General features: G+C 46.2%; 1 protein-coding gene and 1 long non-coding RNA gene across 2 annotated transcripts in view; one reads left to right on the forward strand and one right to left on the reverse strand.

Annotated features, from left to right (window-relative positions):
• Positions 1 to 19,933, forward strand: part of LOC119957494 (pleckstrin homology domain-containing family A member 2-like) — a 141,804-nt gene that overhangs the window by 115,688 nt on the left and 6,183 nt on the right. Inside the window, exons 7-11 of the mRNA XM_038785598.1 lie at positions 1,564 to 1,713; positions 2,172 to 2,240; positions 6,166 to 6,230; positions 6,380 to 6,443; positions 16,946 to 17,029. Of these exons, the coding sequence (XP_038641526.1) occupies positions 1,564 to 1,713; positions 2,172 to 2,240; positions 6,166 to 6,230; positions 6,380 to 6,443; positions 16,946 to 17,029 (432 nt within the window). The remainder of the gene's footprint in view (positions 1 to 1,563; positions 1,714 to 2,171; positions 2,241 to 6,165; positions 6,231 to 6,379; positions 6,444 to 16,945; positions 17,030 to 19,933) is intronic.
• LOC119957495 overlaps positions 1 to 19,933 on the reverse strand; it is a 195,886-nt gene that overhangs the window by 87,844 nt on the left and 88,109 nt on the right. The window lies entirely within an intron of this gene.

Here is a 19,933-nt window from a genome sequence, read left to right on the forward strand (position 1 = left end):
ATCGGGGCAAAGGCCAGATGTCAAGAGAGTTTTATCGTGTGTTGTGCACTGTGGTGAGGCTAATGGTGCTCCATGTTCACGCTCCAGCAACAGATTCAGAGAGCTAGCACCACCACTAAATCAATTGCTGACATCAGTGGGGGTGAAATACAGCAGTATAGCCCAGCACTGTAAAAACCACACTGCCTTCCTGTACAGGTGGAATGAGAAACCATGAACTGCGTGCTTGAATTGAATACAGACTTCTACAGTGACACTGATGAGAAAGTGTAAAACAAAGTAATGACTTGTATTTCTGGCCGTCTTTCACAACCTCATGATGTCGCAAAGAGCTTTAAACCCACTGAAGTGTTTTTAAAGCAGGGCCATTGCTATAACGTAATAAACAAGGCAGCCATTTTGTAAATTTACATGAACAGTAATGTGCTTTATTAATGTTGCTCTTCTTTGAAATGTAATGACCTTTTCTGGCCACCTTAGAAGGCAGAAACTTAGAAAATAGGAGGAGTAGGCCATTCGGCCCTTCGAACCTGCTCCACCATTCATTATGGTCATAGCTGATCATCCAACTCAGCAACCTGTTCCCGCTTTCCCCCCATGTCCTTTGGTCCTTTCGGCCCCAAGGGCGCGATCTAACCCCTTCTTGAAAACATACAATATTTTGGCCTCAACTGCTTTCTGTGACAGTGAATTCCACAGGCTGGCCACTCTCTGGGTGAAGAAATGTCTCCTCATCTCAGTCTGAAATGGTCTACCCAGTATCGTCATACTGTGACTCCTGGTTCTGGACGTCCACATCACCTCCCTGCCATCGAAACATCCTTCCTGCATCTACCCTGTTAGAATTTTATAGGTTTCGATGAGATCCCCCCCCCCCCCCCCCCCCCCCCCCCATATTCTTCTAAACTCCAGCGAAGATAATCATAACCGTTTCAATCTCTCCTCATACTTCAGTCCAGTCATTCTCGGAATCAGTCTGGTAAACTTTCACTGGACTTCCTCTATGGTAAGAACACCTTTCCTCCGATAAGGAGACCAAAACTGCACACAATATTTCAGGTGTGGCCTCACCAAGGCCCTGTATAATTGCAGCAAGACATCCCTGCTCTTGTACTCGAATCGTCTCGCTACGAAGGTATCATTTACCACCTGCTGCACCTGCATGCTTACTTTTAGGGACTGGTATATGAGGACACAGGTCTCACTGCACATTACCCTCTCTTATTCCATAGCCATTCAGATAATAATCTGCTTTCCTGTTTTTGCTACCAAAGTGGATAACCTCAAATTTATCCACATATACTGCATCTGCCATGCATTTTCCCACTCCCGCTGGAGTGTCCTAAAGAAGGAAAAAAGGAAAGATTTGCCTCTACATAGGACTTTTTAGGAGCATTGGATACTTCAAAATGCTTTGCAGTCAATGAAGTACAGCTAATGGGCCTTCAGCGAATGGCCACAAACAGCAATGTGTTCATGACCAGATAATCTTGTGATTCATGGTTCATTCTCGGATAGTTAGTGACAAGGAGCTCACTGTCTCTCCTCTGCTTTGTTCTAAAGGTGAATGGGGGCGAAAGTCAAGAAGCTGCTGAATCTGCAACACACAGTGTTTTGAAGCGTTCCTTAAGTCACATTCCGGTGTCTGGAAACAAGCAAACGTCAGGACCTCAGTTTTTGAAGAGTGGGTTCTGTGTGAAACAGGGCATTGTGGTGAGTACTTTTGCAAGGGTAAATTTTACAGTTTGCTTCTGAGGATGACTCAATCTGAGCTACTTGGATTGTTGGTCGCTTGTGCATTTGATTGGCATAGTTCCCAAACTCCAATAGTTTGGTGGAGAGGGCCCAATGAGCCCTGGTGTTTTGAGCATTGAAGTTATGTATTATGGGGCCTGTTGGCTCGTCTCCTTGCTGCCTGGTAGGTGTTGTCCTGAGCACTGCTGCCACTTTGAGCCAGCAAACAAAAGCCTAGAAGCCTTACCGAAATGATGGCCAAACCCCATAATTCAGCGTGGGCTTCGAAGCAATGTTCAGCATATGAAGGTTAGAACGGTCAGGCCGACTTGAGTTTTCAGTTCAATGCCATGTTGCTCTTTGTTCTCAGTTACCCTTTGTTTCCAATATTCTTGTACACCATCAGTCAACCAATGAACTTACAATTAATGTTGCAGAGAAAAAGCTGGAAGAGAAGATACTTCACTCTGGATGAAAATTTTTTCAGTTACTTCAAGTGTGAATTGGTAAGTTTAAATTGGGCGATGTTTAATGCAGAACCATTTCTACTTCAACTGAAGTGCACGTTTAGTTTTTCCTTCAGTTTTATCATTTTTAAATCATGACTCGAATTGCAATCAGTTGTGCCATCAAAGAGAATGGAACACAGGTGTAATGTAAAATATTAATATGGATTCATTGAGCTCTCAAACTGCATTGATCACGATGTTGAGTTATTACAGAGGTCTGTGCACATCAGCTGACTTTGTCAACAATCGCCAAAGCCCACTTTTTAAAATCTTTTTCTGCTTTCCATCCCCATGGGTTGCAAATGTTATGACAACACAAAAACTACCTTGTGAGTTTTGGCATTGTCTGATTCTGTGATTCGGAAAGTGCTGCAAACTGCACACTCGGGAGACTTATTCAAAGATTGGAGTCCGCCACACTGCTCCTTCAGTCAATTAATCTGGTGGCACTCAGTGTACAGCCACTTGGGAGAAATACAGGAGGGCTGGCAGTGACCAAGAAACACTCCAGCTGGACCCACTTCCTTTTTTCAGAAGGAAAGAGCTTGCAGATTAGCTATGATCCCGTTGGACAGGTTCAGGCAGGATAGGTGGGCCAGCTAAATTATCTCTTGCTTTTCCAATGGAACTGGAAGAGAAGAAGACACATTGAATGGAATTGATAAGATTGAGAGCAGCAGTAAGGAATAATTCATGAGGATTACTATGAGGGAGCCAAATACAAAACCAAATGGTTGATGCTTGGCTGATCTTCTGCATCTCAATTAATTCAACTTCCTGGAAGGCCACCTCAGTTTCCCTTCAACGTCATTGCCACCTGGACCGTTAAAAATCATCAGCATTCTGATCTTAGAACAAAATATCTGTGACAGTTAAAGATCACAGAAAGAAACGCAACAAACTACAATTAAATGTGTTAATTCTTTGCAGCTCTATGTTTCATTGTCAAAGGACAACCCCTCTGCAAATCACCACTCGGAAATTATTTCAGAAAAGGGTTTTATGGCAAATGTGCGCAGGTAGTCGTGCTTCAGGATAGGAGTTCTAGTTTTAGTGACAACATTATGTCATGAGAAAGAGGAAAGTTTTGTCTCATCAACCTGATGAAACTAATTCCTGAAAGCATTCTTTTAGCCTTCATATTGCACTTGACCGAAATGTCTTTCTAAATATAAATAGTTTTACAGCCTGTGTTCAAAAATAGAGCTCGTGGAATGTTTCCTCACAAACTTCCATTAATTAAGGATGAGAATTTTTTTTGACTGATTCTAGATAAGGCATTACTCACATTGATTTTGTCCTTTCCTCCTTTTGCTCGTCCTGAATTAAATCAGGTTGGGTTTCCATGGGCGCAAACAGTTCCCCAATACCTCACTCAAATGCCTAGCGTGAGTTTAGAGAGTGACTGCTCAAACCATAAAACATTAAAGCTGAGTCCAGTGCCTATGCAATGGGGTGACAGGAACACACGGTAGGGTAAAAGTGAACGACAGGTTTATTACGGTGTATACAAAGCTACAAAAGACTGGTGGATGCAGTCTCCGTTTTTGAGGCCAAGTGCCGATGCCGGCTTCGGGACTGTGGAGTTTCACGACGCCAAACTCAGCGCCGAACCCTCACCGATTTTGGGACTGACGAGGGGCTAGCAACAGCGCCGGGTAAAACTCCCGGATCCGGCGCTAAAAACAGCCAGAGAATGGCCGGGTCCGTGGCCGCGCAAGCGTACAGCGACGACCAGCGGTCGCTCCATACAACATGGCGCCGACCGTGCGCGAACCTGACCTGCCAAATACAGCCCCACAGGACACCACCTGGCCACCCCCCCTGACTTGCAGATGCCCCGCCTGGCTAGCAGCATGGCTCCCAATGCGTTCCAACGGCGTACGATGCGATCATGCCACTTTGGAAGGCACAGAGATTTGAAAACAGGCGTCGCCGCTGATTTGGGCGTCGGAAAGGATACTCCGCCTGAACGCCAATTACGATATCGGCTTTGGGCAGCGGAAATTCCCACCCTATAACATCTCCCACAGGGCAGGGTTTTTATACTGTGTGGTTTTCCCTTGTTAAGGGAAAACCCACCCCCAAATACCGGGGGAGTTCATACTCAGCTGTGGAAGGGGGAAATCGAATGGAGCACAGTCCTTGGCCCCCAAGGGTGTTATAACACCAAGCATGGTGACTTGCCAGTGGAATGGACAGCAGATAGAAAAAGAACGCTGGTCGTATTTTCATTCTGCTGCAGCTGCTGAGCCCCTGCTAACGGTGGAGATCAGGATTTAAGCCTTTGGATGTCTTGACCTTTTAAAATTCATTCAGGGCATTTGTTTCCCATCGCTAATGACTCTTGAGGAGGTGGTAGTGAGCTTTCTCGGCTATTTGAGAGGCAAGTTAAGAGGTAATCAGATTGCTGTTGGTCTGGGTTTATGTATAAGCCAGGCCAGGTAAATATGACCGATTGCATTCCTTAAAGGAGATTAATTAACCAGACGAGTTCTACGATGATCTGAGGGTTACATGGTCAAATTGCTGATACAAATTCCAGATTTACTAAATGAACAGAATTTAAATTCTTCAGCTGCCATGTTGGAATTTTAACTCACAAGCATTTTATATGGGGGTGGTGGAGGGCCATGGACCACTCGTCATTCCTGATCCCCGCCTCTAAAAGGAATGTTGCTCAGAAGCCGACACACACACCTGGGAGAAGCCCGTCCCGAGCCAGAACAAAATGCAGGCAGGCTAAATTGGTCGAGATTTGGATTTCCACCCCTCAGTGGGAGGCAATCCTGCCCTCAGCAGCTGCTGACCAATCTGATTGACCAGCAGCCCCAGCAGTTATTATTTTCATTCATTTGCGGGATGTGGGTGTCACTGGTTGGCCAGAATCAATTGTCCGTCCCTAATTGACATTGAGAAGGTGGTGGTGAGCCACCACAGTGCTGTTAGGGAGAGAGTTCCAGGATATTGACCCAGCAATAGCAGAGAAACGGCCAATATAGTAGACCTTGCAGAACCCAATCTGAACATCAGTGAGCAGATTATTGCTGAGTAAGTACCCATTGATAACCCAGATTATTGCTGGGTAAGTACCCATTGATAACCCAGATTATTGCTGAGTAAATACCCATTGATAACCCAGATTATTGCTGAGTAAGTACCCATTGATAACCCTGTGGACCATCACTTCCATACGTTTTCTGATGATTAAGAGTGGACTGAGTTGGATTTGTCTTGTTTCTTGTAGGCAGGACATACTGGGGAGACTTTCCACATTTCTGGGTAGACGGCAATGTTGTAGCTGTACTGGAACTGTACTGGCTCCCCTATCATTGAGGAGTGGGATAATTATACCTCCTTCTCCAGTGAGTTGTTTAAATTTTCTCCCACCATTCAGAACCGGATGTGCCAGGACTCCAGAGCTTCGATCTCATCCGGTGGTTGTGGAATCACTTAGCTCTGTCTATCGTCTGGTTCTTCAGGATTTAGCCTGAAAGTAGTCTTGTGTTGTAGCCTCACAAGGTTGACACCTTCTTTTAGGTTTGTCAGGTGCTGCTCCTAGCAAGCCCGCCTGCACTCTTTGTTGAAGCAGGTTTGCTCCCCTGGCTTGATGCTTATGGTAGAGTGGGGGATAGGCCATGCTATTTTGGGAACCAGCTTGGGAGTTGGACAAGAAGATGGTAAGCTAGGCACTGACATATTTTATGCGCCAGTACCCCACCTCCCTGCAATCGTGCTGGGACATGTAAAGTCCAGCCCATATTTCTGGACTACTACTACAGTAACATCACTGCTACATTACCCTACCCCTAAAATGGCACATGTTTACTGCAAACAAAAAGGATTTCGACATCTATTTAAAAAAGGACTACTCATTGTTACATTTAGAACTGATTGTGTGATTTAAATCCTGCCTTTTCAGGAAAAAGAACCACTTCGAGCAATACCACTTAAGGATATACAGAAAGCCCAAAACTGTAGCTGCAGGTAAACAAAGTTACTTGTTGGAAAAGTTCTGTAAATTAATTTTATCCAGATTATCACACTATTCCAGAATTCAACATTTTTTGGCTTTCCTTTGACAAAATAAATCTCACCTTTCATCTTAACTTATTTTGTCTTTTTTTCCCCCGCAGTCAAATGTTGATGAGGGATAATTTGTTTGAAATAGTCACAACGTCTCGAACTTTCTACATTCAGGTAAATCTATCAAAAATATTACTCCACCTGAGCACCTGAGTGTATTTAACTCTGATAGGGGCCACTGAAAACACAGGCAATCAATGTATTAAAAAACCAAAAACTACTCCTAGTATGCAGGGTGGTAGCTATGAAGAAAGGTTGAGTAGATTAGGATTGTTTTCGTTGGAAAGACGGAGGATGAGGGGGGACCTGATTGAGGTCTACAAAATTATGAGAGGTATCGACAGGATGGATAGCAACAAGCTTTTTTCCAAGAGTGGGGGTGTCAATTACAAGGGGTCACGATTTCAAGGTGAGAGGGGAAAGTTTAAGGGAGATGTGGATGGAAAGTTTTTTACGCAGAGGGTGGTGGGTGCCTGGAATGCTTTGCCAGCGGAGGTGGTAGAGGCGGGCACGATAGCATCATTTAAGATGCATCTAGACAGATATATGAACAGGCGGTGAACAGAGGGAAGTAGATCCTTGGAAAATAGGCGACAGGTTTAGATAAGGGATCTGGATCGGCACAGGCTGGGAGGGCCGAAGGGCCTGTTACTGTGCTATAATTTTATTTTTGTTGTACACAGAAGCCAACTCCAAGTATTGAGCGATCAATGTGAATGCGATCAGTGCTTTTTTTCAGCAAGGTTCAGCGTCAGCTTCTATGATCATTTCGAACACCTGTCATAAGGTGAAATAATCCACGCTCTGATTGACAGCATCAACAACTCAGCCACATCCGACTGTGAGCAGAGAATAAAACGTCACAGCTCAGAAGGAAATCACTTGACCCATCCATTGTGCCTCTGCAGCACTGTGAATGTGGCGTGAATCTTTTTAGTTGGACTATGTGAAGTTGGTCACGATGCACAGTTGAGTTGTTGAAAGGGCCGGAAAATGTTTAAAAGCAATTTTATCTGGTCAGTCACTGAACACCGGATGCTCCCTCACTCCCACCTATATACAATATCCCTTTTTGTCAAGGCGGCTCAAGACACCAGCTCAAGAAAAGCAGTTGGTCAATTCATGAGTTTCAAGAAGTTTAGATGCACTCCGCAGTATGTACTTAATCAGGCAGATCAAATTCATTTCTGGCTGCCAGCTTGTATTGAATCTTTGAGTATGTTTCTAAACAATGTCCACAAGGTGCTGAAATGCTCTGAGAGTCATTTTCCCCTTGCAGCCACTGAGATCTTGATATCTGCAGCTGAGAGCAGGCATAAAACCAGGGCGCACCTCATTAACCCCTGCAGTTCCCAGTTGTCATGGACCCTTTCTCAACCTTAGACCGTTAAACTATAACAGGCTGGAACCAGGCTTGTCCCAAATGGGCTTCTCAGCCAATTGCCTGCCCCAGAAAGGACTGACGAGGCAAAAGAACAAATCACATGATAAAGAGCGATACGACCTTCCTCACAAGATTCTGTATCTCCTCAAAAATCCCTCAGAACCTTCTGGTCCATTCCCCAAACTTTAGCAACAGGGAGTTCCCAGTTGTATTCACCATTGGTGGATTCCACCACAACTGGGCGACACCAGACTGGTTCAACTCTTTAACAGAGTTGCTCTTTGAAAACTGTCAAGACAAAATGCCACATCGACTCCCAACTAGGCAGCATGTGCACGGTCCAAGATAAAGCAAACTGTACACTATCACAAAAACACTGTATCACCCTGAGGGACAACAGACAGAATGGCTGCAGGCTGTGTGCACGATATACTGTCATATGTTATCAATTCATTTCAGCAGCATAATAGAAAGAGTAGGAGTTGTAGAATTTAACCTCATTCAATTAGATTGTGGTTTATCTGTGACCTAACCCCATATACAATGCCCGTGGTTTCAGGAAAAAAAATCAGAGTCCATTGACTTAGCTCGCCAGTGCAGGAAGACCACTCGCGGTTCGGGTGCCATTCTTTTCCATTCGGGTCCCGATCTTTTGACTCACCCTCAGCATCGCCATCACGGCCTCCGGATCCCCCCACTCCCCTCACCTTGCACCCAAGCTACCTCTTCTGGGGTCCTCGAGCAGCCCCCCCCTCCTCACTCATCCCTTAAGGGCAAGGCCCCCGGGCCTGACCGCTGGCACGAAGGCATCTTGGCACTGGCAGTGTCCCTGACAGCCTTGCATTGCCACCTGGGTACCCTGGCAGCACTGCCAGGCTGCCATTACCGAGGTGCCCAACTCCCAGCGGGAGTGCCAGGGTACCACCCTGCCCAGAGCCTGACCTCCCGGGGGTCTCCAATGGACTGGGTGATTTCCACCCCCACCCCCCTCCTCCCAGCTGCCGTTACATCAGGTCCACTTTTGTGTGGACCAGTACTAAACGGCGCCCAGTCTAAGCCTCACCGGGGGGGCCGTTAGTTCCTGGGCCCTGGGAAAATATGGCGCGCACATATTTAAATGAGCCTCATGGCTCATTTAAATATGCTAATTTGGATCATGCCCAGTGAGGGTGAAATCCAAACGTCTTGTGAGGTTTGGTTGAATCTCGCGAGACGTCTCAAGCGTAATGAATCTCGCAAGATTCAGTGGCCTCACCCTGTCACTAAGTTGGGCACGACGAGGCCGGCAAATCCCACCCTGCCTAGGGTCTAGCTCCAACTTTTCTCCTAATATGTAGGCTGGTGCAGCCATTACTGTTAGCAACAATGTGCTGGTGTTCCCTCCCACCCCACTGTGATGAAGAGAAGCATCCCTGAAAGAAACTGGGGTGAAATATGTATGGCACATGGCAATTGGAAATTGTGCTTGCTGAACTTTTGTCTGCAATACATCCCCTGGAAACTGGGGCGCACTGGGCAATGCCGGGCTAATTACTGGAGGCCCACAAACCTAAGCAGCTCCATACAGTCTCAACGCCTCCCATAGAACTGAATATGATCAGCCCTGCACTTGGACACAATGAAATGCAGTGCTCCAAAACTATAATACCCATCACTAAAGTCAGAAGAGCCTTGATGTTGTGCTTCCACAACCAGGAACTATTGGCAAATTATCCCAAAACATTGCAGTATTCCTGTGTGCACAATGTGCAGACCATCCGGTGTATTCCTTTTGAAGTGCCCCCTGCCAGGATTCATTGGATTCCTAAAATAAATCTATAGACAATGTACCAACACCTTGAACAAATTAATTAAATAAAACAAATTTCCTCCTGCACAGTAAATGGTTACCATTGGGGCCTGTCCTCTCAACAATGTTTTTCCCTCTTCCACCACATGGCCCCATTTGAAGATAAATTGTATTGTTGTTAAATAATATGCATCGAATTGTAACTTTACTCATGAAAATGCACCAAAATAATGGTGTTGAATGACATTTTCTGAACTGTCTCTTGCTTCCCTTGCCAGTCGTAGATATTCTTAAACTCATTTATACTGTGTGCATCTGAGGCCTTCAGTCCAAGTATTTCATCCTTTAGGTGAAGAGTTCCTTTCTCATTCTCAATGGCCCTGAACAGAAAAATGTCAGGATGACCCAGCTGTGATTCCAATGTAGCTGTTAAAGGAATTAGCAATAACATGAGCACTGTCTAGATCCTCCGCAAGGCCCAAAATGCGAAGGAATTACAGTTAAGGTTGTCAGACGTTATTTCAGCAAATTTGGTAGCCAACTTTTGCAAAGTACCACTCAGAGAAAATGAAAAGTCATCGGTTTATCTCCCTTTGGTCTTGGTGAAGGGGTTTGTTGTTGACTGAGGCGCTGAGAAAGCTCCCCTGGCCTTCAGTGCTACATGCTATTGACTGTACAGAAACAGACCATTCAGTCTGCCTGTTACATGCCGGTGTTTTTGATCCACATGAGCTTCCACTTGTCCTTTGTCACTCAACCCCATCAATATACCTTTTATTCCTTTCTCCCTCATAGGCATATCTAGCTCCCCCTTAAATGCATCGATGCTGTTGACCTCAACGATTCCCTTTATTAACCCATTCCATGCTCTTCCCACTCTCTGGGTAAAGATGTTTCTTCTGGATTTCCTATTGGATTTATAAGTGACTCGGTTATATTGGCTGCCCCACCCGAAAGTGGAAACATCCTCTTTACTTTTGGCTCTTTTATAATCTTAAAGACCTATATCAGGTCACCCCGTCAAGAGCGTTGTGCTGTTCTTTGAATGATACGTTGGGACAAGGAATCCAACCTAATCTAAATCCTAGCATCTCCAATAGAACAGCAGAGGCTCAGTGCTGCATTGCTATGCTTCTTTGTGTTCTCTAAGCATGAAGCAACTGACAGTATTTTCAGGAGATATTTTGCAGCGAGAGGTCAGTCGCCAACTTTTTTTGACATTTAAAAGTGGTGCTTTGGAGTGATTACACTGGTCAGCAGAAGACAACTGGTTCACAAAGTGCAACAGCACCATGTGGTGGCAGAGTAGCACAACTGCATTAAATCATGCCACAAATCTGTCCTCATGCTCAGTATGTACATCCTTTTGCTACCAGCAAGTTGCACTGTTGTACAATGGAATGAGGGAGCTGAACTTTACAAAGGGGGGATTTCACATGCATATTTGTGCTGCAGATTTTTTTTTTGTAAATTGTTAGAATTAGATATAGAACAGTACTACACAGAACAGGCCCTTCGGCCCTCGATGTTGTGCCGAGCAATGATCACCCTACTCAAGTCAACGTATCCACCCTATACCAGTAACCCAACAACCCCCCCATTAACCTTATTTTTTAGGACACTAAGGGCAATTTAGCATGGCCAATCCACCTAACCCGCACATCTTTGGACTGTGGGAGGAAACCGGAGCACCCGGAGGAAACCCACGCACACACGGGAAGGACGTGCAGACTCCGCACAGACAGTGACCCAGCCGGGAATCGAACCTGGGACCCTGGAGCTGTGAAGCATTTATGCTAACCACTATGCTACCCTGCTGCCCCGTAGTTGATCTTCCTTGACAAAAATGATCTCTCTGGTAACTGTATTGTCATTTTCCCCTCAATGACTTTGTAAAATAAATCCAAACGCCTTGGGCAAAACTAATGTTAAAAAAAAACTTTCTTTGAATTGCACCAAAGTAGATGATTACCATGATTATTTGAGGCAATCCTGTTCACCATAATCCATGTCCTGTCCCACTTACATGCCCAGATTGTTATCCCCGTGTTCCAAATATTTTGTAACAGAAGAATGAATTACTTTAGTCTCTGTTGCTCTTTCTTTTCGCCAACTCTTTTTGCTACAATTTTGGTCTTTATTTGACAGCTGGAGGACATCTTAGTGGGGGATGAGAGCCACCAACGGCTGGAAGCTGCTTCTGGTGGGGCCTGCAGGAAATCTCTGGTTTTTGGGTGGCTCCATTCCTATTCTCCGTCATTTGACTAAACAGCCGAGATAGGAAACAGCCAAAAACCAAGGTGCAAAATGGAGCAGAATCTGGAAGGCAAGAGCTTGTGGAACTTGCATTGAGCAGTCTTCCGGGTTCAATCCTGGGCCTTGTTCGACAACAAATGGAGTCAACAGGGAAATTTACTAATCGCATCATAATTACCCCTCCCCCAAGACCTACAACTCTCCGGGGAGGGAGGGGGGGTTTAAACTAATTTGTCAGGGGGCTGGGAAAACGAGCTGTAGTCCAGAAGCCAGTGTTGAGAGTAGTGAGGTACTGAGGAGGGTATCAAGGTCGCAGGAGTGTACCGGCGGACAGAAAAGTGGGTTGAAGTGTGTCTACTTCAATGCAGTGAGCATCCGGAATAAGGTATGTGAACTTGGAACGTGGATTGGTACTTGGGACTACGATGTTGTGGCCATTACGGAGACATGGTTAGAACAGAGACAGGAATGGTTGTTGGAAGTTCCGGGGTATGGATGTTTCAGTAAATGTAGGGAAGGTGGTAAAAGAGGTGGAAAAGTAGCATTGTTAATCAAGGATCGTTTAAAGGCTGCAGAAAGGCAGAAGGGGATCTGCCCACTGAGGTAATATGGGCCGGTTAGAAATAGGAAAGGAGCGGTCACATTGTTAGGAGTTTTCTATAGGCCCTCAAATAGTAATAGAGATGCGTAGGAAGAAATTGCAAAACAGATTTTGGATAGGTGTGGAGGTCTCAAGGTCGTTGTCATGGGTAACTTTAACTTTCCAAGTATTGATTGGAACCTCTATAAGTCAAACAGTTCGGATGGGGCAGTTTTTGTACAGTGTGTGCAGGAGGGTTTCCTGATACAATATGTGGATAGGCCGACAAGAGGGGGGGGCCACATTGGATTTGGTACTGGGTAATGAACCGGGCCAAGTGTTAGATTTGTTTGTGGGAGAGCACTTTGGAGATAGTGACCACAATTTTGTGTCTTTCACTATTGCAATGGAGAGGGATAGGGCCATACGGTAGGGCAAGGTTTATAATTGAGGGAGGGATAATTATGATGCGATTAGGCAAAAATTAGGGAGCATAAGATGGGAACAGAAACTGTCAGGGAAAGGCACAAATGAAAAGTGGAGCTTGTTCAAGGAACAAATACTACGTGTCGATAGGTATGTCCCTGTCAGGCAGGGAGGAAATGGCCGTGTGAGGGAACCATGGTTCACAAAAGAGGTTGAATGTCTTGCCAAGAGGAAAAAGGAAGCGTATGTAAGGATGAGAAAACAAGGTTCAGTTGGGTCGCTTGAGGGTTACAAGGTAGCAAGGAATGAGCTAAAAAAAGGGCTTAGGAGAGCTAGGAGGGGGCATGAGAAGTCCTTGGCGGGTCGGATCAAGGAAAACCCCAAGGCTTTTTACTCTTACGTGCAAAATAAAAGAATGACCAGGGTGAGTGTCGGGCCGGTTAGGACAGTAGTGGGAACTTGTGCATGGAGTCAGAAGAAATAGGAGGCGTTAAATGAATACTTTTCTTCAGTGTTCACCACGGAGAGGGGCCATGTTTTTGAGGCTGAGAGTGTGATACAGGCGGGTAGGCTGGAGGAGGTACATGTTCTGAGGAAGGATGTATTAGCAATTTTGAAAAACCTGAGGGTCGACAAGTCCCCTGGGCCAGATGGGATAAATCCAAGGATTCTTTGGGAGGCAAGAGATGAGATTACAGAGCCTTTGGCTTTGATCTTTGCGGACCTCACTGTCCACGGGGATAGTGACAGAGAGTGGTGAATGTTGTTCCTCTGTTCAAGAAAGGGAATAGGAATGACCCTGGTAATTATAGGCCAGTTAGTCTTACTTCGGTGGTCAGTAAGTTAATGGAAAAGGTCCTGAAGGATAGGATTTATGACCATTTAGCAAGATGTAGCTTAATCCGGGATAGTCAACACGGATTCGTGAAGGGTACGTCTTGCCTCACAAATTTGATTGAATTCTTTGAGGAGGTAACTAAGTGTGTAGATGAAGGTAGAGCAGTTGATGTCGTATACGTGAATTTTAGTAAGCCGTTTGATAAGGTTCCCTGTGGTCAGCTCATGTAGAAAGTAAGGAGGTGTGGGATAGAGGGAAATTTGTCCAATTGGATAAGTAACTGGTTATCACATAGAAGGCAGAGGGTGGTGGTGGATGGAATTTTTTTGGACTGGAGACCAGTTACCAGCGGTGTACCACAGGGATCAGTGCTGGGTCCTTTGCTGTTTGTGATTTTTATCAATGACTTGGAGGAAGGGGCTGAAGGGTGGATCAGTAAATTTGCTGATGACACCAAGATTGGTTGAGTAGTGGATGAGGTGGAGGGCTGTTGTAGGCTGCAAAGAGACATTGATAAGATGCAGAGCTGGGTCGGAAAATGGCAGATGGAGTTTAACCCTAATAAGTGCGAGGTGATTCATTTTGGTAGAAAAAATTTGAATGCGGATTACAGGGTCAACGGCAGGGTTCTGAGGAATGTGGAGGAACAGAGAGATCTTGGGGTTCACGTCTACAGATCTCTGAAGATTGCCACTCAAGTGGATAGAGCCGTGAAGAAGGCTTATAGTGTGTCAGCGTTTATTAACAGGAGGCTTAAGTTTAAGAGCCGCGGGGTTATGCTGCAACTATACATGACCCTGGTGAGACCACATTTGCAGTATTGTGTGCCATTCTGGTCACCTCATTATAGGAAGGATGTGGAAGCATTGGAAAGGATGCAAAGGAGATTTACCAGGATGCTGCCTGGTTTGCAGGATAGGTCTTATGAGGAAAGGTTGAGGGAGCGAGGGCTTTTCTCTTTGGAGCAGAGGAGGATGAGAGGCAACTTAATAGAGGATTATAAGATGATGAGGGGGATAGATAGAGTGGACGTTCAGAGACTATTTCCTCGGTTGGATGTAGCTGTTACAAGGGGGCATAACTATAAGATTCAGGGTGGGAGAAATAGGAGGGATATCCGAGGTAGGTCCTTTACTCAGAGAATGGTTAGGATGTGGAATGGACTGCCTGCTGTGATAGTGGAGTCAGACACTTTAGGAACTTTCAAGTGGTTATTGGATAGGCACATGGAGCACACCAGAATGACAGGGAGTGGGATAGCTTGATCTTGGTTTCGGACAATGCTCGGCACAGCATCGAGGGCCGAAGGGCCTGTTCTGTGCTGTACTGTTCTATGTTCTTTGTCACTTTTGTCCAAAGTGAGCAGCATTCCTGCCAGTAACGGTGACGCCAATGATCCAAATAGATGCTTCAGTCTACATCGCCGTCACCAGCCCTGTCTCCAGGTGCACCACAAATGCAAAGTAGTTTTTAGTTTAAGGTAGAGACTGTTCAGGTCTCAGCTGCCAGTCAGTTGAAATGCTTGTGCTTTGTGCCCAGCATGTCAGCTGGAAAAACACCAGCCCACGCTGAGCGTTGCTCGCACATTATTTCAAAGTGGGTCCAGCTGTTTTCAAAACCACTGGTCCTGCAGCACGGGAGAAACCGCCAGGTTTGGTCGAATCTCTCCGGCACGCAGTTCTGCACTTTAATTATAACATTGGACCTGTGCTTCGTACCAAACACGTTAAATACCTTTTTTTTTTTCAGAAACCACACCTTCAAGGGCTGTTGAATTGTTGCAATTCAGCAAAAGGCCAATTCCAGTTACCGGAATAGGTGGGTGGGTGTACCCCAAATGAAAGTTCCTGAGGGAGACCACATTCAGCAGCAGTCAATCTATTTAAAGCTTGATTTCCAAAGATCAGCAGTGCTATTTCTTGGCAGGCACAGAATACCACATAGCCAGAAATCTCCAGCAGCAAGACTATAATTAACTCATTCTATGTCTTTCAATATTAATGATGTGGAGATGCTGGCGTTGGACTGGGGTGAGCACAGTACGAAGTCTTACACCAGGTTAAAGTCCAACAGGTTTGTTTTAAATCACTAGCTTTCAGAGCACTGCTCCTTCCTCAGGTGAATGAAGAGGTATATACTGACAAAGTCAAAGATGCAAGACAATACTTTGAATGTGAGCATTTGCAGGTAATTAAATATTTACAGATCCCGAGAGAGGGGGAATCCCAGGTTAAAGAGGTGTGAATTGTCTCAAGCCAGGACAGTTGGTAGGATTTAGAAAGCCCAGGCCAGATAGTGGGAGGTGAATGTAATGTCCCGGTGAATCCAAGGTCCCGGTTGAGGCCGTACTCATGTGTGCGAAACTTCAACCGGGACCGTGGATGGCAGGAACCCCATTACTTCATTTGTGTGGGCCAGGGGCAAATCTCAACAGGAAATGCACCGGCGTAAAAGCTGTTCTGGGACACACCGCCCCCTTCAGCTTTCCTGCCCACCAAAAATCCTTTCCCATGTCAGAGGATTCGCTCCCTTCATTTTAAATGATTTGATTTGCACTCTCTTTTCATTAAACTTGAAAAACAATATGATTTAAAATGACTTGCACTGTTTGATGAAAAAAATGAATTCAAACTTCTTAGTTATTCAGTTTACCCACTTCAAAGATGATATTGAAATTGTCCTTCACAACGGAACAGGCCCACTAAATGACCAGTCCTGTTCCTATAAATCCATCAGAATTGTATGTGATCGTACGGGAAAAAGAGGTTATCGCAGAATCCCTAAGTGCAGAAGGAATCCATTTGGCACATTGAGATTGCACCAACCTTCCGAAAGAGCACCCCACCCAGGGCCACCCTATCCCCATAACCGCACCTAACCCGCACACCTATGGACACAAAGGGGCAATTCAGCATGGCCAAACCACTTAACTTGCACATCTTTGGTCTGTGGCAGGAAGCCAGAGCACCCGGAGGAAACCCACATGAATTCCACACAGTCACCCAAGGCCGGAATTGAACCCAGGTCCCTAGTGCTGTGAGGCAGCAGTGCTAACCACTGTGCCACCATACAACCCAAAGATAGCGGCCAAGAAAAAGGAACTTGAATTTATGCAATGCCTTTCATGACCTCAGGGCATCATGAAGTGCTTTACAGCCAGTATTAGTCAGGATGACCAAGGGCAGGATTGACAAGGGTGCAAACTGTAACTGTGCAAAGGCTCAGTGTTTTCATCCACAGATCCAAAAAGATTATTCAGTGAAGTCAGTTTTTGAGTACTTTCTTTCAGTAAGTGATTAAAGATTAAATAATTTCATCTTTGTATTTTGTTTTCTGTAAACAGGCAGATAGTCCTGCGGAGATGGAAAGCTGGATGAATGCCATCAATCAGGCAATCAAGGCGATGAAGTGTTCAAGCAGTAATATGGTACGCCTCCTCCGACATGTTAAATACTTGATTTGAGAGTCTGCTGCTTCTGAAAGATACAGTTTAAAATAGCATTTTGGCCCAAAAATAAGTTGAAAAGCAAATGGTTGTGAAATTGTTGCCTGGTACTTCTGAGAAAATACTAGGAAATAAACAGCATCTTCTGGGAAACTCAGCCATGTATTTCTTTAAAATGTAGCGAAAAAATTGTAGATTAAGGGGTTACATTGTAAGAAAAGCAATCTGAAACGGAAGACGCAATCTATGGCCGCATCATAAGACATAGCGATCTAGATCTCGCCCACAATGAAAATAAATGAAAAAAATGAAAATCGCTTATTGTCACAAGTAGGCTTCAAATGAAGTTACTGTGAAAAGCCCCCAGTCGCCACATTCCGACGCCTGTTCGGGGAGGCTGGCACAGGAATTGAACTCGCGCTGCTGGCCTGCTTTGGTCTGCTTTAAAAGCCAGCTATTTAGCCATGTGCTAAACCAGCCCCTGGAAATTTGTATATTCTGGTATGCATCTGGAGTTACCTGAGCTGCAGGATCCAACCCGGAGACCCTGAGCGAGCACCGGTTAGCACTGGACTCCACAAACGTGGACCAGGCATTTCAGCACTTGGGGTGAGGGTTCCCAGGCAATGCAATCGGGGGGCCACTGGGTGGTCTACTCCTGGTAGGGTGGTATCGTCCCTGATGCCACCTGGGCACCATGGCACAGACACGAGGAGAATGTATGCAAACGGTGTTTACTGTACGTGTGTTCTGGACCTCATTGATGCCGCTTCTGAGGTGACGGAGAATTGAGATTTTGCGTCAAATCGGCGCCTACTGCGATTTTGGTGTCGGAACGTACCCAATCGCGTTTCCTGATTTTGCCGTCAGCCAACGGAGAATTCCGCTCAGTATGTTCCACCCTTTCGCGATGCACCACCCCTCTTCGGCGAAGGTCTTATGAGCGTGAATTAGTGCAGGCATTGACAAGTGGGGCCTGGGCGCCATGTCTGCAGAGGGGAAGCGGGAGGCTGAAAAACACCGAAAACCTCTCTAAATTGCTAGGGGGGGGGGGGGGGGGGGGGGGGGGGGGGGGGGGGGGCTGCCCAAGCCAGGGGCAGTAGTCGAGAACGACTTGGTGCCAAGGATGTCCCTTTGGGATCGGGGTGGCCTGGCTCAGACCGCCATTGCTGCAGTCCGTCTTTTAAACACAGCCCCTGGTGCTACTTACAGGCTCCTGGCTGCTCACACTGCTGAGTGGTGCCCGTGCCCTTTGAATGCTCAGATGACCTCTGGTCAACTTGGAGTCCATCCAGGCCCCCCCCCCCCCCCCCCCCCAGTGCTGCCGCAGAGCTGACCCCAAGCAGAGAACACCTGCACCATGGCCCTTTGGAGCTCTTCCTGGTTCTCTGCCCCTCTCAAGGCCGAGGCCTCATCAGTGACCCCCACCCCTCCAGATCACCAGTTGTCGCCTCCTGATGAGGCTTGACTGCCTCTACCACCACCTCTCAGGCAGTGTTCAGGAGGGTGTCCCTCAGCTCCTGACTGGAATAGAGCTGTGGGTCCACCTCGGTCACCCGATCTTACGAAGCAGGTATTCTGTGAGCCACCTTCGTAGCTGGAGTGAGTGTGTGGTAAGTGGAGCATTTAAAACCAGCTCCAGCTGCCAAGCTGTTTAGCTCTAACACCAGCCCCAGTAGTTAGAACGCCCCTCGATCGGGAATTGCTCCGAATTCGCGGCGGCATTGTGCTGGCTCATTTGCATGTCCTGACTCGCTTACCGAATAGCACATCCAACTGGAACGCGAATCGCATGCTATTCAGTCCGGCAGCAACACTAGTCTCCCAAACGGAGAAGACTACCCCTGGAATTAAAAAATTCTAGTGATGCCTATGCAACATTGTTGATCGTTGTAAAAGCCAATCTGATTCATTGATGTCCCGTGAGGAAGAAAATCTTCCGTCCTTACCTGGTCTAGCCTGCATGTTACTCCAAACCCACAACAATATGGTGACTCTTAACTACCCTTCAAAATGGCCCAGCAAGCCACTCCGTTCAAGGGCAATTAGGGATGGGCCAGCAAAGCCCACATCTCTTGAATGTGTCAAAAACAAGAGGCTGACTCACCACCACCTTCTCAAGGGCAATTCGGAATGGGCATTAAATATTAGCTTTATCATAGGTGCTCACATCCTGTGAACAAATATGTTATAAAAATTCCTTGGTTCCTTACTATCTGTTAGTTACTATATCCAAATTGGATATTTTTGTATGGGTTCATTGAAACTATGGGCTGGAATCTCCAGCCGTGCCTGCCCGGCACCTGGAAATTCCTGCCCGAGCTCAATGGACCTTGGCATGGTCCACGTCCTACCTGTGCCAATCTTACGGCGGGCGGGGCGGAAAAATCCAGCCCCCTGTTTTTCTAAGCTCCCATTTTGAGAACAAGGTGTGTGGTGGGGAGCAGGATTGTAGATTGTTTCTTGCTGCAGAGATGGACCCTGATTTCATCAAATATACACCCGGGTGTTTATTCACTGGCGTGACTTGAATGGCGTATAGTCTGCCTTTGCATCCGGGTGCCATATTAAAAAGACGTCCAACATCACTGACCGACTATTGAAGAAAGAAGGTGGACTGCCTGAAAATGAAGCTAGATTTCCGAGAGCACCCTAAGACCGGACGATGGACCAGCTGAGAATGAAGATGGATCTCCAGGAACGCTCTCTATCTGGAAGATGGACCTCCTCAAGGACCATCCTGTATCTGGAATATCCACCCCTGACCCACTGATGTGGTGTTCCAGGGTCCAGGGTTGCTGGCAGCTTCCATCCCAAACTTTGGAGGTAACCCCGGCCATTGTTCAGGTGAGTCCTGACATCTGTGTGCCTCGTTGCACCAACGTG

This window comes from Scyliorhinus canicula, chromosome 26 (genome assembly GCF_902713615.1).
Source record: "Scyliorhinus canicula chromosome 26, sScyCan1.1, whole genome shotgun sequence".
NCBI classification, from domain to species: domain Eukaryota; kingdom Metazoa; phylum Chordata; class Chondrichthyes; order Carcharhiniformes; family Scyliorhinidae; genus Scyliorhinus; species Scyliorhinus canicula.